The 27,285-nt window shown below is 39.7% G+C and overlaps 1 protein-coding gene across 2 annotated transcripts; it reads right to left on the bottom strand.

Moving 5' to 3' along the window:
• Nucleotides 1-249: 249 nt before the first annotated feature.
• Nucleotides 250-26,781, bottom strand: wdr17 (WD repeat domain 17; the record flags this gene model as incomplete). 2 transcript variants are annotated; one of them, XM_079264445.1, is made up of 31 exons in its annotated part: nt 250-369; nt 458-555; nt 1,041-1,108; nt 3,715-3,813; nt 5,266-5,367; nt 5,493-5,595; nt 5,838-5,979; nt 6,056-6,167; nt 7,342-7,481; nt 7,566-7,665; nt 10,017-10,105; nt 10,178-10,310; nt 11,310-11,374; nt 15,241-15,396; nt 15,516-15,641; nt 16,421-16,551; nt 16,623-16,772; nt 18,382-18,468; nt 19,130-19,245; nt 19,449-19,613; nt 21,152-21,238; nt 21,324-21,406; nt 21,555-21,646; nt 23,092-23,260; nt 23,342-23,529; nt 23,815-23,937; nt 24,101-24,241; nt 25,357-25,467; nt 25,554-25,784; nt 25,866-26,049; nt 26,653-26,781. In XM_079264445.1, 31 exons carry the CDS (start codon nt 26,773-26,775, stop codon nt 250-252), a joined length of 3,834 nt encoding a protein of 1,277 aa, XP_079120571.1. The 2 variants fall into 2 exon arrangements, with proteins under 2 accessions (XP_079120571.1, XP_079120570.1); XM_079264444.1 differs by having other exon boundaries at nt 458-546; nt 26,653-26,775.
• Nucleotides 26,782-27,285: the final 504 nt, after the last annotated feature.

Genomic DNA, 27,285 nt, shown 5'->3' with positions numbered 1-27,285 from the left:
TTTTATTAAACTGCACCGATATTATCAGGTCTAAAATAAAAGAATTGATTTTTATTATCAAATTAACTGAACAAAATCTGAAATATTAGAGAGTTCATATAATCTGTAACTAAACAAAGTAAATGTAAGAATCACTGCTTTTCTTTATAACTAGCATTTTTCTGCCTCATTTCTCAGATTTCTTTTTTTTTTTGCAGTTGTACATTTTCTCTTATTCTCTCCACTCTCTGGTTCCTCCTCCTCTTCATGTTAGAAAGGGTTGATGCGAAGTCCAGTTCCCAGCGGAGAGAACGGGTTGACTTTGGCCCACATCAGGGCATCGTTGAGAGAAATGGCAGATTTATTGTCCTCCAACAAAAACACTGGGCCCTAAAAGCAAAACACACACACACACACAAATGAGCATGAACAAAGTCACATTTTAGAGGTTTTAGTCCAGAAATGAAATGAAGCAAACCTGTATTCTGTGTCCGGTGAAACAGGACAGCTGCAGGTCTGAGTGGCTCGGCAGGTTGGAGCCCGTTACGTAGTCTGCGCCACACAGAACTAACGCTGCTGAGGGAGGAAAGAAACCAGCGCTCATTTGCTGCATCAGCAGTTCAGAACGGCGCTCCTGAAGTTCAAACCACGACGACAAATAAAAACAACAACCACATCAAGCTATCGGAGAGGTAGGAACCAGTGAGTAACGGGAAACTGCTGACTGGACAATGATGCTGGCAGTCAGTCAGTAATATCTCAATGTTGTTATTGTGGCTTTCTAAAATTATTGTTATAATTTAAATTAGTCATGTCATTTAAAGTTGTTGTCATTTTATAATTTGCCATGTGTTTTAATTTGTACTTGTGGTTTGCACTTCAGGGCCACCGTAGCTCAGAGATTAACTATTAAATCTGTACAGAGGTCAAGCCTGATTACTGATTATGTTACATCATGTATCAGGACTTCACCTAATTGTCCCTGTGAGACTATTTAAGAGGAGCAACAGTGTTTATTAGCCGCATCTGAAGCTGCACTCTGATAAATCCAGATCTCCTACCTGGGTCAGTCGGCTGGATTCTCCTCTCGAGGCAGCTGAACTCTTCTCTCTGACCTTCTGACGCAGTTCTGTTGAAAAGAGATACGTGTGATGCTGTGATCCGGCAGATAAAGAAGCTGCAGCTTCAGCATCTCCTTTATATTAAATCTTCAGTTTACTTGAGACTGCTGTTCACAACAAGCTTCAACTTGTTACTAATAAGATCCAGTCACACACCATGTATGTTAGCGTCCCAGCAAGTTTTTCTGCTTTTATTCAGCAGCTCTGAAAAGTCGAGCAGAACTTTAACTCCTACATTTAATACCTGAATAGGAGTAATTACTGAAAAATGTACGGCGCTCTACAATCTAAAACATATAACTGAATAACAGTGTGTATTGCAGGTCTGTTGTTTACTTAAGAAATACTTTCCCCTTTTCTGAGACAATAAAAATAAATAAATAAGTAAATTTCAAGAAAAAAAAAAAGCTTAATCTGTTTTTGTGACATGCTTCCATTTCTGTAAGCGTGTCCTGATCTGCAGGACGTGAGACGGACAGAAAGCAGTGTCTTACAGGACCACCCTTCAGCTACCTCTGACACTGTCTTCTTATCCTGGACCTACAACCCAACAGCAAGAACATGATGTTTATTATCAATATTCATTGTTTCAACTACAGGAGAGCCAACAAGTGCTGGACTGGAAAGCAGAGGAGATCCAGTAAAGTTCCTCTAAAGGGGAGTTCTACAAATAAAAAGGTTTCTGATGTTTGATAAAAGAGTGACTTTACCTTGTCATCATTGTGTTTATTCTTTTATTTAACTTATTTAATTGAATTCACTCAAAGATGCAGAGGATCTGTTCCTTTTCTTTCATCACCGAGGACAGTAGCAACGTTACCGTGGCTCCTCCTAGGTAGTTATGTTTTTGCCTGCATTAATCTCTTTGTTAGCATCTTTACACAAAAAACTGCTGGGCGGACTTTTATAATTATTTTCTGAAAATGGGTCTTGGTCTAAATTAGATTTAATTTCGGAAGTGATCTGGAAGCAAATGTGGACACATGAATTATTAAAAAGATTCTTCACAATAAGGGTGGAAATGAGCTGCTTGGTGGAAGTCTGTTATGTGCAGTAAGCCGTCCAACACACGACCACCTCAACTGCTAGTTTTTATTATTGCTTACAGACTCTCCACCTGTACATGTGATGTTTCTCACCGAGTCAGATGCAATACAAGCTGAATGTTTTGTCAGAATCCATGTTTTTGACTGTGTTAATGTGCAATAATATGTGTGGATGTGACTTGTTATTATGATAAGTGCATGCCCAGAAATAAAGATCCTCCTACACACACACACACACACAAAGAGGGGGGGAAATGCATTAAGAGTTGGTTAACTACTCGACAGACATCAACATTCTGATTATAAAGTGGTCCTCTTCCCTGTAGTCTCCTCGCTGCCAGCCATCCTCATCTGGAAGTCCTGAAGAATGTTTTGATCCTTAGTCATCAAATCTCTTCAAATTCATCACAGCCCTCTTTGCAATCAGTCAGAGCAACACATCCCAGACAAGCTGCTCTTCACATCTCCGTGAAGCTTTCTCTCTAATTCTTGGTTTCCGTGGTAACTGACCCCATCTTAGTCCCTCAGCATCAGTTGAGGATGAAGCTCAGGAGCATCATCTTCACTGTGGCCAATCTCATAGTGTTTTGTAATTTCTGTTTTGTTTAAATTATGTGTTTTTTTGTGTGTTTCTAACCTTTAAATCAGGAAGTTTACAATCCAGTACATTATTCCTGTTTGCAGGAATAATGTTGATGTTTATTCAGAGACTCCTTATAGTAAATCCACAAGAAGTGATCCATGATTCTAATAAAAAAGTGATCGCTATCACTACTTTGTGTCAGGGTCTGTGGGTTTTGCTTTTTAGTCTTATCATTCTGAATTATCTTTCCTTTTTAATTTTGCACTTCTTCTCCCTTGATTTTTGCATTCCGTTTTATTTTCTGAACATTATCTCACCTGCTGTAGTTTTGTTTGTTAACTCACTTGAACTGCTTCTCATTTACCCGTTGGTGTCAGTCGCTGTTTGTCAGATCATCTGCCATGTTTTCCCAGCGTTTGTCTCCATGAGGTCTGTTAATAAACTTTATTTTCTACATTCTGTTTGTCTTCTGTCTTATTGTTTTGCAACTGGATCCTAACATTTGCTGCACCATGTCACCATTAAGAGATCTCTGTTTTAACCTGGAAATGATGTGTCATAAAAAAACAGCCGAGTAATCGTTGGTTTTGTGAGGAAAATACATAAATAGCAGCATAAATAACAGTAAATGAGGGAAAGTATAAATTTGTAAAAGGTTTCTGTCATGGCCAGTATTTCCTTCTCCTGAAAGCCAAGACCTGAGTGAATGATACTCAGATGAGAAAAGGCTTGGTCACTGTTGATCTGTGTGTATTTTTCTGTTGGTTGGCCTTTATGGCGCAAAATCTATTGATACGTTTATTTCACATCATTTTAGCCTCATAATCTGACAACTGAGGCTTTTCTAAACAAATAGTGCTCGAATGCTGACTGAGGTTTAAAGAGTTCAGCTTCTACATGTATTTTTACATCTTAAAAGATGGTTATAGAGTTTTAAGGGTCAACTATGTGTATGTGTGTGTGTGTGTGTGTGTGTGTAACCTACATGCTATTGGTTTGTGTGCAAGACCTCCAGGCATCCAGCTCCACAGACAGCTGCTCAATCTTCAGGGGAACACACACCTCCCTCCTCTTCAACAGCTGACTGAAAAGCACAAAGAAGACCTTCACACACTCATCAGTTCCACCCAGAGTGGGTTGATCCTCTGAGAGGAAACACAAAGAAGCTTCAAATCAAGCGGATCAGGGAAAACAGAAGGATTCTCCTTAAAAGAAATGATCACTGATCACAAGTTAAAACAAAGATCATGGAGACAAGAAGTACCAGAAATGGGTGAAAAGAGAGGAGGATATAAAAGTTCTCCATCCATCTATTCTGCAGGCCAGACGAGAAGGACCTGCAGCACAGTCCAGTTCTGGAAAAAACATCACTTTAATCTTTGTAAAGACAAACCTTGACGAGACAAATTATTTACAATTTCACATCATAAGAAAATTGAATGGGATGAGAAATGAGAAAAAACAGGGTTTATAACTTTCTTTGACTTTATTATCAGACAGAATGAAGTCAAATTGGTTCTTTTTTTATTTCCACTTGAATTTATTGGCTCATATACACTCATTTGTATGTCCAACACAGTCCAACATCTGTTGGGATGATATGTCATTTAGAGTCAAAGTTTAAACTAATAATGGGGATCTCCCACATCATCATCACCAGCTGATAAAACCACATGAACACTGTGGAAACCTTCAAGCTGTGAAATCCAGAGTTATGTTCACAGATGTCACTTAATACTTTACTGAGCCACGAAGAAGCTGCATTGTTAACCTGGTCCAGAGTTCCTCAGTCGACAGTGGACTGGGAGGCGTCTGGGATCAACCATCACACAGTGGAGACCTGGATTGTGGTCAGACCAATCCGTACTCCAGATCTTTGTTGGAATAATTGGAGCAAAGAGCAGGAGAAGCATCCTGACTGTTGTCAGCGTCGAGTCTAAAAGGTCTGTGATGGGATGAGGATCAGAGAACATTTGCCGCCTTCTTTTTCAGGGACGTCCATGCAGTGAACATGATGGGGAGGGACATTCTGCTACATTACAGCAGCATTGCTGAGGAAGAGGAGGGTGCTGGACCGCCTCTGGTCCTGACTCGCCTCCAACAGATAAGTTTGGAGAATTTAGAAACCAGCATGTTCCTGTACTGCTGAACACCTGAAGATGTGTTTGTAGGAATAATGAGACAAAATAAAACCTGAAACTCTCCATCACTGAAATGTTCGAACATCTAGAAGTGTTGGGAGACTAGAAGGAACGATACAAAGTGGAAGAAAATTCTCTGAACCAACTTTTTTGGAGTGTTGCAGTTTTGCATTGGAAAAATGGAGGAATCTAAACAAATCAAATTAAACTGAGGTAAAACATAAAATAATGCTGAAGTTATTTTCAGAGGTTTTTTTTTTTTTTTAACTTGGGAATGTAAAATCTGCTACATGGATCTGAATCTCAGCAAATCCAGCTGAGCCAAACTCCTTCAGCATCCATCATAAAACAAGCTTTAATTAAATATTAACCATCTATAGTAAACTTAAACCTACCTGGTGTATTCGTAGAGCGCAGGTACAATGCTGGAGTAGTTTCTTCTGATGGCCAGCAGTCCTCCGATGTAACCACACAGGATCAGCAGCTCACTGCGGGCTCTGAACACACACACACACACACACACACACACACCTGGATGTTCATTAACTTTGACACCATAGGTGGAAATTTCCTTGTCAGACCAAATGTATTAAACCACTGTAGCTGTAAGAAATGTTCTCACTCCGTCAGCTTGGTCAGGACAAGGCGGTCCGTCCGGATGTAGCTCATCAGATCCAGGATCGGGTAGACGCTGTCCAACGTCCAGTCAGATCCAGACAGCTGTTCTGGTAAGAAACCAGTTTCCAGAGGATGAGGACAGATTTTTATCCATCAGAACCGATAAATGATTCAAGATCAAATAGATTTTATTTCCTAATGACTGGATTTAAAACTTATTGTTGCATCATAACTAAATAAATACAGAATATTATTACTGATGGATAAAAGCAATGATGTTATCAGTTTAAACTTATAAAGCTTCTTTAGATCTTAAGGAACGTCTAACATCTAGATATATTTTCAGTACCTTTAACGTGATTTATCCCGATCTGTAGAGCGTTTTCCGGCTCGGAGCTCAGAAGGTGGAATTTAACTGCAGAAAACAAATCTCCTTCACTCACGGCTGCTTCTGCCAAATCCTTACACTCCTCCAGCGAAGGGAGGCCGCACTTTTAAGACAAACAACGTGCTTTAACATCATCGTACATGGACTTTTAATCCATCTCCAAACTTTAGCTGACTCACCCTCTCGTGTAGTTGGTTGATTTCTGCAGCAGTTCCTGGGTAAAACGCACACAGCTTCGCCAACAGGACGTGGTTGTCGGGAATCATCTGCAGCAGACCGGCTGAAAACTCCCTGCATGAAAAAGAAGACAGATATAAAGTCTGGGGGAGAAACGAATCAGTACCGAGTGGAGCTGCAACTCTTCCAGTAGGATTCAAAGTCAGAAAGTTATGACGATTAACTTCACACCAAATAAAATAAGCAGCATCAGTTAAGCTCCAACGATACTCCTGGATGCTTCACAAACAGCTGATGGAGGAGTCATGCTTTCGCCTTCAGAAAGAAACTAAAAGATTGTCGCTGTCAGCAAAGCAAAGAGAAAAGCAAGAAAAGAGAAGCCTGAAACGAAATGAGCTCGGACATCTTCAGCTCAGTTTGTAAGGAGTGCCAATAATAATGAAGATAATAATAAGAAATAAACTGATGACTATCACAAACGTGCAGGGCATCATGGTTATCGGTCTTTTAAAAAGACAAGGATCATCTCTGATATATGGGATGTCTAAAAGCAGCTGATGAAAACATAAAAACTGTGGTGATAAACAAAACAGGCAGCAGCAGTAGGAGCGGTTCATCACGTTAATGACAAGAAAAACGGTTTGTCTGGATGAAAGCAGTGGATAAACGTCAATAAGAAACGTTGAAGATTCACAAGTTTGCAGATGGTCCTGCAGTACGTCAGTCGGCAGCATAAACATGCAACAACTTAAAACACTACCAAACACATCATCAACACACTGTTCCCATTGTTTTCTTCTTTCAGGAAAGACTTTGCACATCAGGATGTTGCAGACAAACATTATGTGACGAGTCTTTAACTCATCGGCATCTTTCACAGAAAGAAGGAAGCTTTCAAAGCCAATGAGGGCAGCTTGTGTCTTCTTTGGCTCATTCAGTTCACTGATTGTTGTTTTGGACTGACCAGAACCATGAGCTGAGATGACCCTTCATTAGCCGGCATGCACAAATGAAACAAAATCAGCAAAAGGACGAGCAAAACAGTGGGAGAGGCTGCCAAAGGGCCTGCAGATAATATGCCCCTTCAAATGAACTATGCAGCGCTTGTTATGCTAAACGGCAGAAGCTCCACCCTGCAGGTTGCTGTGCTGCAGGTCTGAGGAGGAAAGTTCTTATCCTTATCTGATTTCTGACATATAAACACCATCTGAACATCTTAAAGTTTAAAAAAATTCAGCACAAACTTGTTTTGATAAGAATTTATATGCAGTGATGTGTGCCGCTGTACCATGTAGAGGTGGTCATGTACTTCCTCGCCAGCAGCTCAAGGCAGTAGGCTGTGCTCTGATTGGCTGCCTCTCCGAGGACCAGACCCACACACGCCGCCAGCTCCAGCTCATTGCCTCGGATCAGACTGGACATGGCTAGCTGGAAACACACCGCATGTGTTTACCTACATTTCAGTTACTCTCAGTAAGGTGTGAACGGCAACACGCAGACACACATACACACCTGGACGTTGTCCACAGCCAGGTGGCAGCACGCAGCCAGAACTGAACACCCATCTTGGAAATACCACTCGGCCAGTTCCTTACAGACCTTATGGAGGAGGCTGGACATGAAAAGAGGAAACATGTACAGAGTTATAAATTCACATTGAGCTGTGAAATAAAGCTTTAAAAAAGGTTTAACATGAACTGCTGGATTTCTATATTATGTCTTTTAACCTCTTCGTTACCACCAGGCCGTCAGCGATCCATTAGTAAACCAACTCTTTATCCAGTGGTAATGAAGAGGTTAAATAACATCGCAGGTTCATTCCTTCTTTATGCCATGCTACACCGTTTTGTACGGTGGCCCTGAAGTGCAAACCACAATTACAAAACAAAAAACGCAACACAAAATTCAAAAACAGCAACAAATTGAAAATGACAACAAAATTTAAAAAATACACAATGACAAATTAAAAAACACAATCAATTAAATTAGCACTACCAAAACATTCTAAAAAAGCACAACAAATAAAAAAACATGAAGAAAATGATAAAACACAATGACAAACAAAAAACGACAACAAACTTAGAAAAAGCACAACGACATTAACATACCGGAAGAGGTAGGTACCAGCGGGCAACAAGAGAAATCACTGATTGGGCGATGGTGCCAGACGGCTTTTGAACCGGAAGTTGTTGTGTATGTAGCGCAGTTTTCAAAACATGAACGTAACCCGGAGCCCAAACATAGCTGCTGCGATCCAAGAATATTTTGATTATTACACACTTTACATAAAATGTGTCTCAATCAGCACACTAAAACTATTTTGAACACTTCTGTAGTATTTAACACAACAAATTTAGTACTACTTCAGCCTTTCCTCTACTTCACACTGAATGAGGTACCAAACTACAACTTCCGGTTCAAAAGCCGTCTGGCACCATCGTCCAATCAGTGATTTCTCTTGTTCCCCGTAGATACCTACCTCTTATGGTATGTTAATGTCGTTGTGCTTTTTCTAAGTTTGTTGTAATTTTTTATTTGTCATTGTGTTTTATAATTTTTTTTTTTTTTTTTTTTTTTTTTGTGTTTTTTAGAATTTTTTGTAGTGTTCATTCAATTTGTCGTGTTTTTTAATTTGTCATCGTGTTTTTTTTAATTGTTGGTGTCATTTTCAATTTGTTGCTGTTTCTTAATTTGTTGTTGTGTTTTTTTGTTTTGTAGTTTGTGTTTTTTCTTTTATTGTTGTGGTTTGCACTTCAGGGCAACCGTAGTTTTGCCTCTGTCAGGGTATTCTCTGAGACTTTAGCTCCTTATTGGACATAATTCAGTTTCTGTCTGATCCTCGACTGGAACTGAATGCTGGTGTCAAACAATAATGAGGCGTCATCTGTTTCCCTTTTATAACGTCAGTATTAACAATATCCACTGAATTTGTGGCCTCCTTTAAATATGTGTGTTGTTATTGACGGGAATCTTCCTTTCAAATTATGTCATTTACAAAACTAAAAAATGTATTTTCTATAAATCTTGTTTTACATTTAACGCCCTGCAGAGGTTTGTTGTTTCCACATTTCTAACCTCACCCACACAATGGTGACACTGAACAGAGGTGTCCACCTCCATTCCTTAAGGGCCACAATCCAGCAGGTTTTCCATGTATTCCTGCTCCAACACACCTGACTCTAACGAGTCATTGTGCAGAAGTTCATAGGCTATTAGAACCATGTAATTCGAGTCAGATGTGTTGAAGCAGGAATACATCTAAAACCTGCAGGACAGATGGCCTTAGGGACTGATTTCAGACCCCCCTGGTCTAAAAGATGTCAGGTGTGGTTTATAATCATACTCTAAACACCTCACTCACCATTGCACGGTACTCTGATCAACTGGTCAGCATTATGCGTCCTCACACTGTTGCACTGGTATATTTTAATTCCAAATCCAGTCCTGGGCTCCTACCCTCATATTTATCCTCCTACATGCCATTTCGACTTAACTCTTCCAGGAGTTTGGTACATTTAGTTTAGTGTTCCCTGTTTACGGAGCTTGAAAAGTGGTGTTTTCTAACTGCTCCTTCAACCTGGGACAGGATACAGCTGGATCTAAAGCTGCCCACCTTTATCCCATTACCGGAATTTCAAGTTATTCTGTGGGAACTGGAGAAATCATATTTAAATAGTTCTGGTTAACAGTGTCTTTAGTATTTAACTTCTTTTATATTATTATATGAACTCTAATCTATAAACTGCATCATTTGAAAAAGATGAAAATGTAATTAAATGTGTTTTTGTTTTGATTTTTTCATCTGTCCAAAACAGTTCTCTCAAGTATATGAGACTGAAATCTAAATCCTGGTTCTTTTTCTTTCGCACCAGCAGGAGAAAAGCAAACAAACAGAAAAGTATCGTTTGTAGAACGAAGAACAAACTGACAAAGTTCAGAGTCGGCCGACAGTCGGTGTGATACCTCTGGTATTGTTGTCTGTTGTCCACATCATTAGTTGTGTGGTTGACTGAGGAACTTTGTGGCGTGCTGATGTTGCCTTCACAAGCTCCCTAAAACAACAGAATAATTCTTTATTATCAGCTCCGATCAATATTTCCAAACCCTTCACATCTCATCCGGACCTGCGCGATCAATAAGGCCTCCAGTAGCTGTCCTCTACCAGTGAAGAAGGTCACTAGTTTTTTAACGTCCCCGGTGGCGATGCAGTACGGGATGGCGTCATCATTGTCCTCGGCCATCAGCTGATCGGCTCGCCTGTAACGCAGGTGACAAGACACCTTCACGTGTTTTTATGAGACTTATATGTAAAGTTTGGCAGTGTGAGAAAAGCTTAGACAAAAAGCAAATAAATAAATAAAAACCGTGTTTAAACACTGGTTGGATCAGAGCAAATCCTATTTCCAGAAAAGTTAGAAAGTTTCTTCGCAAACAACAAAAGCTGAAATCTTTATTAGTTTATTAGTGTATTTTAAACTTTACTTAAAACGGAAATCTAAATGAACTATTTTTAGTCTCTTTAATGACCAACTTCATAGTTGAATATAAATAAAATACAGCTGGGAGGAAGAGAAGACCAACCAACAGGGATTTTGTCCCTGTCCATTCCACTATAAGTGTTTTGCAGACTTTCTGAATCTTTACCCAACATTTTGTTCTGCAAATGTTGAAAGACCAAAGTTATTTATAAATCATCACTGACAAATACTAGTTGAGCTTTGGATGTTTGGACCAAAGCAATGCACCAGTTTTTTTCTATTTTTTTCTAAAAACAAAAACTTAGTACATAAAGGTTCAAACTAATTTACACACAAACCCAAACTTCACTAAAAACATGGTAACTCTGTCTGCAGCATGATTCAGTTCCTTTGGACGTAAGGAATGGAAATAAACGTTAACAGTAACATTTATTACAGTAACAGCAAATGTGAATGTTTACAATGTGTGTTTGTCATCACTATCAACGAAAACCAAAGACAATTTTACCACTAACTTCTCAGAGTTAGTGCTGCACCGTGCTTTTTCCTGGAAACAGTGAAAACTTTTCCACTGTAAAACTTTATTTGTTGTTTTTGGACAATCTGAAATAGACATACGGTTTTAAAAATCACTGTTACTATCTCACATCTTTGGTTCAGAATAAAACAGGAGGTTTTATTGAGTTAGGATGAAATGTTACAGAAGTGGGACGCAGACCAACTTTCATCGTGGTGTAAAGTTCTGGGATTCTAGATTAGAAACTGAAAGATGATTTACCTCTGCATGAGTTTCTTCCAGTACTTCATGGAGACTCCAGGTGCCACAGATAAAGCTTTCTCCCACTGAAACAGACATAAGCCAAACTGTCAAGACCCAACTTTAATTTTCTGTTAATAGAACCACAACTGAGGCTTTGAGCGTTAAGCCGATGTCTCCACATCTCACCTGAAATACCCTCAGATTTAAAGCTCAGATGATTTCAGAGCTGCTGCAGAGAGACTCTGAGTATAAACATTCGTGATGTTCATGCCTGTGGTTTATAAATCTCTGATCAGCTGTCACAACCTGTCCATTTCATTCTGGGAGGATTTCCTCACACAGAACACCTTAAACTTTGAGGATTTATTCAGGAAGAACCGCAGACAGAAAAGCACACATGTTCTTCTAGGAAAAACAAATCTGAACATGCAGCTGCAGAGCAGGAGGCGGAGCAGAGAGACCGAGCTGTGAGTGGAGGGAGTATCACACCATGTTCTTGTTTTGTTCTTTTATAATAACCTATTATTATCTGTAATAAAAATCAGAACTTGGTCCTATCTCTCTGAGAGAAGCTTAGTCATAAAGATTTTTTTGGATTTAGATGAATATTTGCAAGTAATTTCCAAATTTGCTTTTGTAAATCAAGTTTTTTTTTGGCCTGTTCAGAAAAAAAAGAACCACACAAAAAAAGACACGTCTGCCAGAGAAAATCCGGTTTGTGTGTGTAGAGGAGGATCTACAGGGTTGTAAAAATTGATTTGCATTTTAAATACAAAGTTCATAAATGCAAAGCGATGGAATACTCAGATGAAAAAGATTTTTGGCCCCGTTTTTACACTTTTCTCTGATTGGATGATGGAAAATAAAACTGTCCAATAAAAAAACAGACAGCCTCCAATCTTTCTGCACTAGTGCACGATCCTAAAGAGGAGTACATACATTTTGAAGACTGATGGTGCGGTAGCTGTGTCTCAGAGTGAATGTGATAAACTGATATTATTTCACCAGAGTCTCTGAAAACTGTAAAAGCAACAGGGGCAGTTTTCAGAAAGAGTCTGCTTGCCCCCTCCTCTCCTAATGGTGTACGTGTGCTGCGATCCATACCTCCATGCCGCTGTGATTCCAGGGTAGCTGCTGGTGCATTAAGAGGCTCACTATAGCTCTCCCCAGCTCAGCGTTTCTGCAGTGTTTACTAATAAAACAACTATTTTCACCAACTAAACATATTTTGCAGTCAACTATTTCACTGAACGTACCTTACAATAAACAAAGCTGTTATTATTTAGCTCTTATGTGTCATGGCAAAACAAAAAGAAGTGAATCCACTTCTCTAAAGTATGTTTTTCTTCCTACTGAGGTTCTGAAACGACTTCTTAAAGTCATTGTTTTACCAGAGAGCTGTGTGTGTTTGATCAAGGACACATTTTTGTTGCTTGAAAATATTTGACTAAACATCAAGTTTATTGGTAAATTAGCATTGATAGTAATGAACATAAATTAATCTGTCTATGCAGAATTCCACAATAGGCAAGTTAGGATTACTTGTATAGCACTGTTTGTGTACAATACTATCCAAAGTGCTTCAGATAAAAGCTTTACAGTTGGTGTAAGGAAGCATAAAAGACAACAACAAATAGCAAATATCACAATAAAATCCTAAATTAAATTGAAATAATTTGAAGGAAGATCATTTAATAGTTACTGTGCAGATTTCATGCAGGAGCATGAGAAAATAAATGTTTTTAACCTGGATTTAAACGTATCTACATTTGGGGAAAGTTTAATCTCTGCTGGTAGTTTATTCTACTTGTTTGCAACATAACAGCTAAATGCTGCTTCTCCATGTTTAGTCTGGACTCTGGTCTGGACTAGTGGACTTGAGTCTCTGGATCTGAGAGCTCTGCTTGGTTCATATTCTCTGAACATATCACAGACGTTCTGGGGTTTGTAAACAATCAGCAGGGTTTTAAAATCTATCCTGTGACTGACTGGAAGCCAGTGAAAAGAGTTTAAAACTGGTGTGATGTGTTCAGACCTCTTAGTCCTAGTTAGAGCTCCAGCTGCAGCATTCTGGATGAGCTGCAGATGTTTAATGCTCTTTAGGAATTCTTGTAATGGACCATTACCGTAATCCAGTCGACTGCAGATGAATGCATGGATGAGTTTCCTCTGATCTTTCTGGGAGACCAAACTGTTGATGTTCCTGAGTTGGTAAAAAGCATCTTAGTGAAGCTTTCATGTGGCTGCTGAAAGTCAGATCTCAGTCTATCAACACTCCAAGGCTGCAAACTTGGTTGGTGGTTTTGAAGGATGTCTACCGATGTTGACCCTCCTCTCTGCTCCAAACACTGACACAGTAAGTCTATTAGACACATAAAGTTGTGTATTATCTGCATAACTGTGATAATCGATGTTAAAGTTCTGTAGTATTTGACCCAACGGGAACACATACAGGTTGATCAAAGTAGGTCCAGGGACTGGCCCCTGAGGTACCCCACAAGTCATGGCTACTCGCTCAGATTCATAGCAGCCAATTGCAACAAAATATCTCTGGCCTTCTAAATATGACCTGAACCAGTTAAGGACCACTCCAGAGTCCACTCCAGTTTTCCAGCCACTTAGAAAGGATTCTGTGATCTACAATGTAAACTGTGCGTTTCAGACTTGTTTGACGACACAATGACATCTATTGTGTATTCCTGAAGCTGCTGCTGATCCCAGCATCGCTCCAAAGCAGAGAAACTGCACTATACAACTTTTTCATCCGGGACGCTGTTGCAGCAGAGTTTTGCTTCACACTTGAAAACACACTGGCTGTTTTGGACAACCAAACATCTCTAATTCAGCAAAGAAACGTAAGAAGATTAAAAGAGAGAACGGGATAAAATAAGAGTCATTGTAGGATCTTTTGCTGGCTGGTGAGGGTTAACAGGCCAGGTAGGATGCAAGATGGATGCCGAATTAGCCGTCGATAGGAGGCGCATGACGGGGAAAATGGCAAAAGTTTTGTAGTTTGTCTTTAAAATACATTCCTCTTGAGAGAGGAAGCCCAGGAGATGATTATGTTCTTTAACATCCACTTCTCTCTCCTCCCCAGATGTGTAACCTTCAGCCCTGAGGTGTTGCTCTCAGGGCAAAGCTGGATGAGGCTGGATGAAACAGCAGCTACTTATTTCATTTATCACACAGCTAACCACTTAGCCGTCCCATCTGACATTCTTGTGGACACTCGTTGACCAGCTGGTGGTAGTAAAGCACCTAATTGCTGCATGCTCACCACCAAGAAAACAGGTTGTTTCATCTGCATAATGTCTGATTGTGACCAGAGTAGGATGGAAAAAATCAGGGAGTTAGAGAACAAAATCTCAAAGATGGAACAATCAACAAAAATGCTTTCCTTTACAAATGGAGCAGAAAGGAATTTTAGTTTCGCTGAAGCACCTCTCTTTAACTCCCAGCATGCATTTCTTGAGGTTGCAATTTCAGGTTTGAGAGCTGGCAAACTACAAGCTGGGTGTTTACATTTTGAAGTGTGATAAATCATAATCAATCCACAGCCTTTCTGGAATTAATTAGACTAACATTTCATGCTGGTTGACTGAGGAACATTTCAGGCCCAAATTCGTTTCTACACGTGCACGAACATACGTTTCCCAGGAAGATTTTCTCCCAGGGTAACAAAACTTCATGTACAAATACAAACTCTGATGTTATTTGCAAAGATAAATTTACCACCAGACATTTTTTTTCCTGAATTGAGCCTGAAGCCCTGATTGGACGAGGTCAAGAGAGGAAAATCAGATCTGCTTTTTATTTGTAAAAATCTTGTGTTCAGATCAGAGTAACCATGTTGACCATCTAGAGTTCATCCTTGTAGTTTCTACATGATCAGCTCACCAGTGTCAGACCATGTTAGCGATCACCTCACACAACACATGCAGACACACACCTGTCCCAGCTCCACCATCAGCTCACAGTATCTCTGGATCTGTCCCAGTCTCAGGTGTATATCTGCTGCTTCTTTCAGCCTCTCCTCTTTGCTGGGAGCTCCGATGCCTCCCCCAAATTTTGACATCTTTACGATGGTCAGCTCCTGTGCTTCAGACTGAAACAACAACATACAGGAATGAAAGAACTCAAATACTTTTCCATTTCCCATCCTAAATGCTGTGAAAACAGTTTCCTGCCGTTAGGTAACTCCTGCTGTGTGTCAGACTGACTTACAGTTTTAAACTTGAGCAAATGTTTCATGTGCATCACTCCTTTGCTGTAGCTGGCCGGCAGCAGTGAGTCGTCCTGCCCGTTGATGACGGACACCAGGTCCCACAGGTTGCTGCTGCCCCCTGGAGGCTGCTCAACAGGACACACACAAGTTCAGAAACGCAACATAGAGCTGTCAGTGAAAAAACAAACTCAGTTCACTTGTTTGCATATCATTCCTTTCTTCTGTTCTTCCTGTGAAAGCATTATGCAACACAATAAAGAATAAAGCTTTACACAATCGAACTAAACAACCTGAAACGTCACTAAACAAACATTTCTTTCCATCTATTTGTGATGACACGTCTACTTGGTGCGGAGAAAACAAGTTAAAGGTCATTTCTTTCCTAACCTCTCTGTTTGATTTGTATTTTCTATCTGTAAATATTAAATTTGGGGAGCGGTGGAGCAAGAAGCTTTTTGCTGATTCGCAGTTTAAAAGAGCTTCATGCAGAAGCAACAAAGCTGCTCTTCCAGTTAAAACCAGTAACGGAGTGAAGTGCTGCAGGATTCCTGAAAGCAGTTCATCCTCCCTCTGAAAGATTCACAGCTTCAAATGCAGCAAGTAAATGAAATTTGGTGACTTTGAAGGTTTGTCAGGGCTGTGAAGCTAACTTATTTTAACCATTATTGATTTTTTTGTTAAAAATCCAGAATCAGATGCTGGAGGCAGCAAAGTAGCTCAGGTGTCTTTTAACAGAGACTCTGTAGAGGATGCTTCCCAGCCAAACTCAGCCTGTTCTAAACCAGAGAAGCAGCTGCTCTGCTCCACACCTCAGGTCTCTCTTTCCACCTGCACGGTCCGTCTGACGTTTTCTGATTCAGAGGATACGCGATCGGGATGTTTCATAACATCTAGAGTTTCTTACCGAGAAGCATTCAGAGAACCATCGCAGCTTCTTGGCCCGGATGTCTCCGCTCAGCTTGTCCAGCTCCTGTTTAATGTCTCTGGAAACTTTCCCACAGAGCAGCGGCGGCGAGCCAGGAACCATCGCTGTGTCTGCAGAGAAAAAAGCTGCTCGGTCTGACCGTTTCTCACAGCAAATCTGCAAACCTGGGATCTGCTCCCACCTGTGTTCCCGATGATCTTCTCCCACGGCTGCTCGCTGAGAATGTTGAGCAGCAGAGGAGAGATGAGCGGGGTGAGGGACCACAGCCTCACCGTGCTGTCTCTACTGCAGCTTGCCATGGTGAAGGGACGGCTCTGATGGCACGTCAAGCCTTCACACACACAGGTAAACACAGGAAATACAGTCATGCCGAGACAGGACAATGAAACTCCTCAACAACAATTAACCTCAACTTTATTTAAATTGCACCTTTAAATAACAAAAACCAAACACACAAAGGCAGCTGGTTCTAAAGCAGTGAAAACTAAAAGCCCACACCGGTAATTTAAGGGCTTCGTTTATAATTTAAAAAAGGATTTTAAAATCTATTCTAAATCCAACAGGGGTCCAAATTTAGAGGTCAGAACTGGAGAAATGGTTCTGGATTAAATGAAAACTCTTCAGGGAGTTCCTTGGACACATAGCCAACGTGGTGCTGCAGTAGCTGAATGAATACATGCTGCAGTTTTTCAGCATCAGTTTTTAGGAGGATGATTTTCTTAATGAAAACTGCTCCTAGCATCCTCCCAGTTGAACCAGACGCTACAAGCAAAGCTTTGCAGAGTAACTACATGTTTAGAGACATGGCTGTTTAAGGTTTTTACAAACAAAAGCAATTTTATCAACATTCAGTCCCAGATCATTTAGATGTTTATGTCTTTATTACATCCTGCAGCTTCAGTAACTGGTTAGTTATAGACGTACAGCTTTAGTTAAGGGATCAGTAAAGCTGTATGTCATCAGCGTAACAGTGAAGCTTATGCCATGTTTCCTGATAATGTCGCTCAAAGGCTTAAAAGAACTACTACGCTGTAGCTACAGGTCTCCTTAAAAAGTCCATCAGACAGCTGCAGTTAGTCCAGAACGCTGCTGCTCCAGTCCTCACTAAGATCATGAAAGTGGATCATATAACTCCAGTCTTCATATCTTCACACCGGCTTCCTGTTTGTTGAAGAAATGACTTGTAAATCCTGCGGTTAGTTTATGAGGACTAAATGGTTGAGGGCCTAAATCCATTCAGGATCTTCTGGTTTGTTATGAATCAACCAGATTCCTTGGGTCATCAGGAGCAGCTCCACTTTCTATTTGACAATTGAACATAGAGAGGCGGCGATCGGTTTATACGCTCCTCAAATGTGGTTGAAAAAATCAGAAAACTGCAGGTCTGCTGAAACTATCAGCTGTTTTAAAACAAGGATAAAATCTTTAATTGTTGATTCCTCACACTGTAACTTTCTTCAGTGCTTCCTGCACCCCACTGTAATGATTTTAATGTTTACTGTAAAACTCATTGATTTGTTTTGTGGGCTACATTAAATGTGCCGTATAAATAAACTTCTTTTGCATTTCTAATTACAATAGAAATAAAAAGAAGACTGAATACAGTTCTGTAACAGGATAACAAACCATGATATTTGTTAATGACTGCTTATCTATCAATGAACTTGAAAGTACATCAAATTAAAAGAGACTGATTGATCTGATTAAGAAGAGATACATTGATATGAGACAAAGGATCTTAGTTGGAATCCAACATATTGATGGGTTGGAAGCTCAGATTGTTAATATGGGATGGGAATTAAACTTAAAATGTTCGACTTAAATTGGTCATTTATCATTTTCAGACCTTAATTTTGTGCAGGACCTCTAAGAAAAGAAATTGTATGGAGGAAAGAGGTACAATTTTGTATAATTTTCCTGTTCACATGGGACTTTCTCACCATAGACATCAGCTCCGTGGTCATAGACCGTATCTAGACACGTGCCGTCCCTGGTGTCCCACACTTTGATGGTATAATCCCAAGAACCTACAAAACAACACAATTTATGGCTTAAACTAAACAAATTTCCACCTTGTTTAGATACAGTTCAGGTTGAAATACAGAAACAAGCTGCACAGCTTTGCGGATCATAGCGGCGTTTATGACAAAGATTTCATACAGAACTGTGGGGAAAACATAAAAACAAGACGTAAGTTAAAATATCTGATTGATAAAACAAGATAAGATAAGATAAGATAAGATAAGATGATATTCATCCTACAATGGGGAAATTTGTGTCTTACTACAGCTCAACTACAGAAAAACATATTAAGAAAAATATAAAATACAAATATTAAATATAAATACAACAAAGTATGCATCATGAGGAAAGAGTTAAGAAAATATTCTTCAATATGAAAAATATGTTACAAGTTTCTGGGAATTTTATATGAACTTAATTTTCTATGAAATCTACAAATTAATCAGCCACAACTTGAAAAGCACTGACAACTGAGGTGAAGAATAGTGAATGATGAATGAGACAGATGAACAAACCCATATTACATCCATCCATTCATCCGTCCATCCATTCATCCGTCCATCCATCCATCCATCCATCCATCCATCCATCCATCCATCCATCCATCCAGCAGATGTTCCTGTGGATGTTTCTGACACTGACAGAGCTCTGGTGTTAATGGTTTACCTGAGATGAGGAGGTAAGGGACCTCAGTGTTCCACATCAGGCCTCTGACAGGAGCTGTGTGTCCACTCAGCACATTGATACATGCATCCTGTGTGTAATCCCAAATACGAACCGTGCTGCACACATAGACAGAAATGCTGATTGCTTTGAGAATTCATCTTCAATTAAAGTTCCCATTTATCAGTGTCAATAATGTAACTCCTACACCGCTCAGACTTGTATGATCATGTTGTTATATTCCTCATATTTCTGCTCCTGGTTTTTCTGCGACATATTTCGACAGTGCTTTTAACCCCTGGCCGTGTGTTTCTGCACTCACCCATCATCTGAGCCGGAGCACAGTATTCCTTCTCTGAGAGGAGACCATCGAACATGGAAAACCTTGGCCAGGTGTCCAGTGAAGACTTTGAGAGGCTGGTCAGAGCTGGTGGCCAGGTAGTACACGCGGACATTCTTATCCTCGCATCCTGTCGCTATCATGTCCCTTAGAAAAGACAGAAGGGGAAGAACTCTCTTACTGCTTAAAAAGATTAATTCACCCTGATGTGTGTATGATTGGGTCAGTTTTTAAATTTGTATCCACTCAAATGATGTGAAAAATTGTCATTTTTATCCACCTCAATAAGGCTGTTCAATCCTTCTTCCTTGTGTCTTAGATGACATCACGACTGTTACCATATCTTAATATGTATGACAGGCTATTACTCTTACATCGTACAATGTTATTTACCTCCTCTTGTAATTGTTTCGCAGATATTTTTTAATTTTATACTGTTCTGTTTGTTTGTGTTATAAACACAATTGTGCATGGAGGCTGCAGCAACTAAATTTCCCAAGTTGGGATTAATAAAGTACTTCTATTCTATTATTCTGTTTTTGGTTCAGAGCTTTAATGGTTTCTGCTCTGAAGTTGTGGAACAGTTTGCCACATTAGAGCTGACTGTTTCTGGTTTTATGTCCTTGCTAAAGACCCACATCTTCACACACACACACACACACACACACACGTGTATATATATATATATATATATATTTTTTTTTTTTTATATATATATACATATATATATATATATATGTATATATATATTTGTTGTGCTCATATTTATTCATACCCTTTCATTAAAGAAGGAAAAAAACAGCTGCCTGTAAAATAAGCTGAAAGTGACGAAAGTAATGATAAATAAAAATTTTATAAAAATCATCACATTATTTTCTAATTCTGGTTCAATAGAAATATTTTTTTTTTAAAAGTAAACAAATAAGACAATTTATTACATACAGTATTACATCACTTATTTTGTTGAACAATCCTTTAATGTTTCCGCTATAGTCAGGTGTTTTCTGTTCCTCTCAGTCAGACTTCTGCACCTGTTGACAGGTATTTTGTCCCACTGTTCAACAGAAAAGTACTCTAATTTGTCCAAGACCAATTTGTGTGTTTGTTTGTTTTTTTCTTTCTTCAACTCAATTAAATGAAAAAACAGTGTCTTATATCTATATATATATATATATATATATATATATATATATATATATATATATATATATATATATATATATATATATATATATATATATATGTATATATATATATATATATATATATATATATATATATATATATATATATATATGTATATATATATATATATATATATATATATATATATATATATATATATATATGTGTGTGTGTGTGTGTGTGTGTGTCTGTGTGTGCGTGTGTATATGTATGTGTATGTATATATATATGTATACACACACACACACACACATATATATAAATCTTAAAGTCTTAAAGTCTTTTTGCTCTACTGAAAGAATTCCTTTGTGAATTCCTTTGTACTCGGACTTTGTGTACAAATTATATTAACTTCCTTAAGTCTTCATAAATGGTTAACTCATTATGTGAATTATTAACATTTTAGGCTTATACAATAGCAATGGGTATAAAAGTGACCAGGTAAAGAAGGTTCAAATGGTGAAGGAGTGTTGATGCTGTGAGGAGACTGGAGATCTTACTTGTTGTTCTGACTCCAGTCACAACCAAACACAGCCGCTGGATGTTTGTACTTATGGAGGATTTTACCATCGATGGTCCGGATGATGCTGTTGTCAAAACATAGATAAAATACAGTGAATATCTGTGGGCCACAACAACAAAACAGCTGTCTGAACATATGTGGATTCTCACCAGAACCCGTCTCCGCTGCATGTGGCAATTCTTTTTGAGTCTTTGTGGCTCCATGATATACAGAAGATACCATTCTTTCCATGCTGGAAGAAGACAGAAGTAATCAGTGTAGACACGATAACCAACGAAAATGAAGACTTTTCAGATAACTGATATCACATAAATCAGCCAGATTTCAGGCTGTGAATCGTTTCCTGACTAATTTCATATTTAACAGCATTTTTAAGGAACCTCGTTAAAGCGAGTGATGATTTTTCCTTTCCTCACATCCCAAATAAACGCTCCATTACGAGACGTCGCTCCTGCAATACAGTTCAGGTCTCCTTCAAAACACAAAGAAATGTCAACAACTTTCATGACACAACATATTCAACAAACACAAACAGCAGTAGACCTACGAAACAACATAAATACAAACAAATAAATCAAAATAAATGCAATGAGTTGTTTTTTAGTTAAACGTCTGACAGGAAAAAATTAGATTTTGATATTTTAGTTGCTTTTTATCATACATATGCAAATTATTGTTTTAAGTTCGAATGTTACATCTTTTTAGATCAACCTCTGGTCTATTGAATCCAGTCAATCCAAATTGTAATCATGCAAGAATTTGTGATTTTAGCTCACATCAAATTGTCACCCACGGACTCATTATGCAACAGTATCATAATCAAAACTATTTACAACTATGATGCCAGTCAGCATTGCATTTGTGTACTGCTTTCATTTTCTTTCCTCCTCCTCAGTCTAAAATGCAGCACATTCATTTAAGGTGGTTACTTTTAGTTTCTTTTTTCTTGTGTTTAACAGCTGCATTTGGCTAATCACCCCATGCTAGTCACCTGATAATGCTACTCCTGTCTTCAGTTAGCTTATTACCCATGCTAGTCACCTGATAATGCTACTCCTGTCTGCTGTTAGCTTTTTACCCTGTAATTTTCTTCAGGTCGCTTATTACCTCATACTATTCACCTGATAATGCTACTCCTGTCTTCTGTTAGCTTATTACCCCATGCTAGTCACCTGCTAATGCTACTCCTGTCTGCTGTTAGCTTTTTACCCTGTAATTTTCTTCAGGTCGCTTATTACCTCATACTATTCACACGATAATGCTACTCCTGTCTTCTGTTAGCTTATTTACCCTGTAATTGTCTTCAGTTAGCCTATTACCCCACGCTAGTCACCTGATAATGCTACTCATGTCTTTTGTTAGCTTATTGCCGACACCTGGCTTCTGTCTGGCTACCCTCACACTAGTTAGCTTTTATCCCTTAACCTGTTTGCCGTTGGCTTGTTATCAATACCTAGCTTCCATTATCTCATTCTTACAGCTGCCTTTCACTAGCTTATTACCCTACTACCCACTATCTTCAGTTAGCTTATTAAACCTACATTTGTATTTTTCCTATTTACTCCACACTAGTAAGCTGATAACCCGACTCCTGTCAGTTTATTGACCACACATCCATCTTCTGTTAGTGAGCGGACGGACACTTCTGTGAACCCCGCTGTGTTTGGCTGGATGGTTGACATTTTTCTATGTGACAGAGTCCAAGTTCATATTTCCAATTGCACTTTTGTACGATCAAATATTAAGTTATAATCAAAGTGTTCATGTTTTTGCATTTCTGAGTTCCAGATTCTTGTCATTTATTGAACAGTAATTACAACATTTTTGCACCAGCAGTAAGCTTATTTAACCCTGTTGGACTGTGAATACATGGGTAATTTAATCATTAATGTTTGATTATAGATGTAATTAACCTACCTGGAGCCCACGACAGGGAGTAGACCACTCCCTCATTGCCAGGAGACGTATAAACAGCTGTTAGTGTGTTTGTGTCCCAGATTTTGATGGTTCCATCAAAACTAGCCGTAGATAACAGGTTGGGATCATCTGGTTTAAACTTACAGTCAAAGATAGTTTCTACATGACCCTGAAAACAGAGGAAGAATCATGAGACAACAACAGGGAGCAAGGGGAGCTTTTAAATGTGTGCAGGGCTCCTGCGGGGTACCAAGTCTCGTAGGAAGTCCCACTTTTTGGCACCCATGTCGTAGAGTCCTACTCCTCCATCCATGAAGCAGCAGACTGCATGGCCAGGGGGTAGAGAAAAGGACCGGTTCTGAGACAGGGTCGGGGGAGGAACTGCCTCACTGGTGGAGCTGGTGTATTGACTTTTACTGGGAGAACTGGAGCTCTGGGCTACAGAGAGAAGGTTGTTTAAAATCAATCAATCAAGCACTTTTTATTCCAAAAAAAAAAAAAAAACAAAGGTGGCACAAAGGGGATGGAAATTAACATCTTGCTAAATATTTACAACAATGCGTTGTATGTTTATTAATAAGGATTTTCCCATTCCACTAAATAAATCTTTCTTTAAAAATTGCTTAACGCTGTGTTTTGTTAAAGGGTCTCATGCATCAATCACAACTTCTGTCATGTATCTCATTTACATTTTCATACTTTATTTAAACTAAATGATGTTACCTTTCTTTGCAAGAGGGGAGTTTAGGACATGCAGAGCATGAAATCCAGTCTTTTTCAGCTTAAAGCTGTCCAGAGGAGTGGAGCGAGAGACGTTCCAAACTCTCAACACGCCTACCTGGGAGTCTGACAGATAGAAACAAAACTCTGTAACCTCCATCCATCATCTCACATCCTCCTAAAATCAGAGTTCTTGTTAATATGCAAATGAAAATCCTTCTGAACACAGAAGATACTGATAACATGTCCCACACACCAGCTGGCTACTGTAAAAAAATGTAGGCTTTACCTCCAGTGATGAACATGCCGGGTGCAGATGGGACCCATGCCAGACACTGAACTGATGCAGCAGCCGAAGGGAAGCAGAAGGACGTGATGCAAACCAAGGCCTCACTGTCCACCAGCCGGATCCCATTATGGAGGTTAGACACTGTGAGAGGACGATGTCGTCATCAGAGACCATTTTATCAGGATTATAAAAACACTGTTGTTGATGTGCTTGATAGACAATGGTTTAACGGAGGCTGGAATGAAAGCTCATTAAAAATAAGTTAGTATGATAAAGCCATAAAGGCTGGTAAAGCCATCAAACAGCCTGCAATATGGTGCCATGAACAAATCAGTATTAACAGCAGGATGTGTGTTATAATACTATATTTAGTATTAATCCAGTTCCAAGTCATAGCTAGAATCATTGACACCGATCACTTTCAACAGGGCCGTCAAAGTTTACCTGTTAATGTAAAACGGTAATCTGTGAGATTAATGGACAGGAAATTCACAGTAACAGATAAACAGCAGAGTTATTACTCACACCATGAAAATCAGAATTTAGCATTGTGTCGGTGAGAAGGGCTTATTTTGGGCAGGTAGATGCCTTGTCACACCAAATCCAACAAAGAACAACATATCCTCTTATTTTTGGAGATTTGAGCCTTATAATTAAATTATGATGTTATCACACTAGTATTGATCGATGTTGATTCCAACTATGTATCCATATAGTTGTAGTTTGAAGTCTCCATTGTCAGCAGAAATTGGAATGAGAACACTTGGCTATCTTGCTGCTATATCAGCCTAATCTTGTGTAAAATTCTGTATAGGGCCCTGTAAAGACTCTGGGCCAAGGCTGGATTATCCAATGGGCATTAAGGGCGCGGGTCCAGGGGCCCATGCCCACTTGGGGCCCATGTGGAGCCCACGATACACCAGCAGTTTGGACATAAAACAAAATATACACAAAAGCCACATAGTTACACCACAGTGTCTAGTGTATTGCTATATTGGCACCACTGGCTGAGAGATGTTAAAAATGTCGTTTCGTGGTGTATCATTTACAATTTTTACAATGTTGCTGTGAAGGGGGCACCTGGAACACTCTGGGCCCAGAGGCCTGTTCACTTTTTGTCCGGCCCTGCTCTGGGCCCTGTAAAGACTCTGGGCCAGCCCTGACGTCAGATCGTGGCAGGAGCATGATGCAAAAGTGCAACACAAACACAATGGGAATGTATCCTGCATCTCATGAAGAGTAAATATTCGTTCAACCTAGCAGATAGTCGGTTGACAAAAGATCCCACTCCAGAGCGCTGACTGGATCCTCTTCATCCGTCCCTTCTAAAGACTCTGGACGCAACACGTGCTTCTGGCTTTTACTTCCTGAACAGGAGAACCGAGAAGTCGGTGAAGCTTTATGTTCAATCATCAGTGCTGAAACCCCATCAGGAGCAAACATGGGTCGGTACCTGGCTGAAAAACAGACAAGCTTCCATCCGTGTGTCCAAACACCAGCTTGCCCTTCTTAGTGGGATGCCACCTGAAGAGACAGATATCAGACAGGAAGGAGTGGGCTTCTTTATGCACCGTGACACCCGGGTCAGGACCTCGATACACCCAGATGTAGAGCGGACCGCGTTGGGAGACAAACGCCACTCCATCAGCTGAGTTCCAGCACCAGCTGACGGACACAGGAATTCCTGAGGAAGACGAGAGAAAGCCATGAAACTTTCTGGACAGAAGAACGGACTAAATCCTGCTGATGTACATCATCATCTCACCTTTAGTGTTGTCCAGCCTGGCCACGGCCTTTTTTTCTGCCACGTTCCAGATGATGAGCAGGTTGTCCGCAGAGGCAGACGCAAACAGATCTGGGTTGTCGGGACACCAGCTGATGGCGGTGATGGTCTTTTTGTGCTCTGACATGATGGACCTCAACTTGAACTCATTGTACTGCTGGTCCAACTGGAGCCAGAAAGAAAAGGGAAAATAGATGTCAGCCAGTAAATGTGACCAAAATAAACGGCTTCCAAATCCCCGAAAGCAGCATCAAACAAGAACCATTCACCTATGGAAGTGGATCCATCATCATTGTTTCCAGGTCAAAACAGACTTTCTGCGTAACATAGTAGTGATAGAGCTATCTTTTTATGATGAAAATGTGACAAATAATGGTGTTATAAAGGATTACTCATTGTGGATTTACCATACAGTTTCTGAATAAACACTACATTATGTGGCTGAATTGTAAACCTCCAGGACAGGATATAAAAGCCTGGAAAACTTCTGTTGATCACCTAAAAGGTGAGCTATCCATCACAATCTACCCCACAGTTACACACAGGTGTTCCTGCTGATAAGAAGTAGCAATCGGGGAATCCACTGGAGTTTTAAGTCATGCCACGTTGATGCTAAAGTGCCCAAAATGAGCCAAGAAAATATCCCTCCACAACATCCGACCACCAGCAGCAGCAGGCTAAAGCATTTGATCTAAGGCAGGATGGATAACTATCAACAGGTGGAACTGATAAGCAGCCCCAGCATGCACACACACTCACACATGGTCACCTGGTAGATGTATATGGCCAAAGTCGCGCAGTAGGCAAAGCGGTCTCCACTCGCTGCACACACATCTTTATTCCAAGGCTGACAGCCTGCTGCCAGCAGACCCACTTGCTTCACTTTGGCCATCCTCACCTGCAGACACACACAAACACACACACACACAATTGTGTGAGTTTTTAGTCAAGTGTTTCTGTTTTCTGTCCAGTTGTGTTTCCATGCAGAATATCTGAGGGGTTAACAGTACACAGTTCCACCAGTAGGAGACGCAGAGCGTTTCTGCTGCGTCCAGCAACAGGTTGAAAAGGGCAACGTGATTAAAGAGGGGATTGACTTAATCTGAGCTGTGATTGGCTGACACTGCTGCTTATCTGTAGGAATGACATGCATCCTCACACACACTCTTACACGTTCTCACACACACCCACCCTCACACACATCTTGCATTTAGATTGTTAATCACACATCTGCAGGAAATGCTGCTTTTTTTCTGCAACTTTAAAACAAATAAATCCCACAAACCTTTATCTGTGCTCCTGGAAATCCAATCAGTGTAGTTTATTATCCAATAAACTTATTAAATGTATTCATTTTTTTAGATTAATAAAATAAAATAAACATTTAGTCTGTAATACAGAA

Source organism: Telmatherina bonti, assembly GCF_933228915.1.
Source record: "Telmatherina bonti genome assembly, chromosome: 3".
Lineage (NCBI taxonomy): Eukaryota > Metazoa > Chordata > Actinopteri > Atheriniformes > Telmatherinidae > Telmatherina > Telmatherina bonti.
The sequence above is the reverse complement of the archived record's forward strand: the minus strand, read 5'-3'. Positions and strand labels throughout refer to the sequence as shown.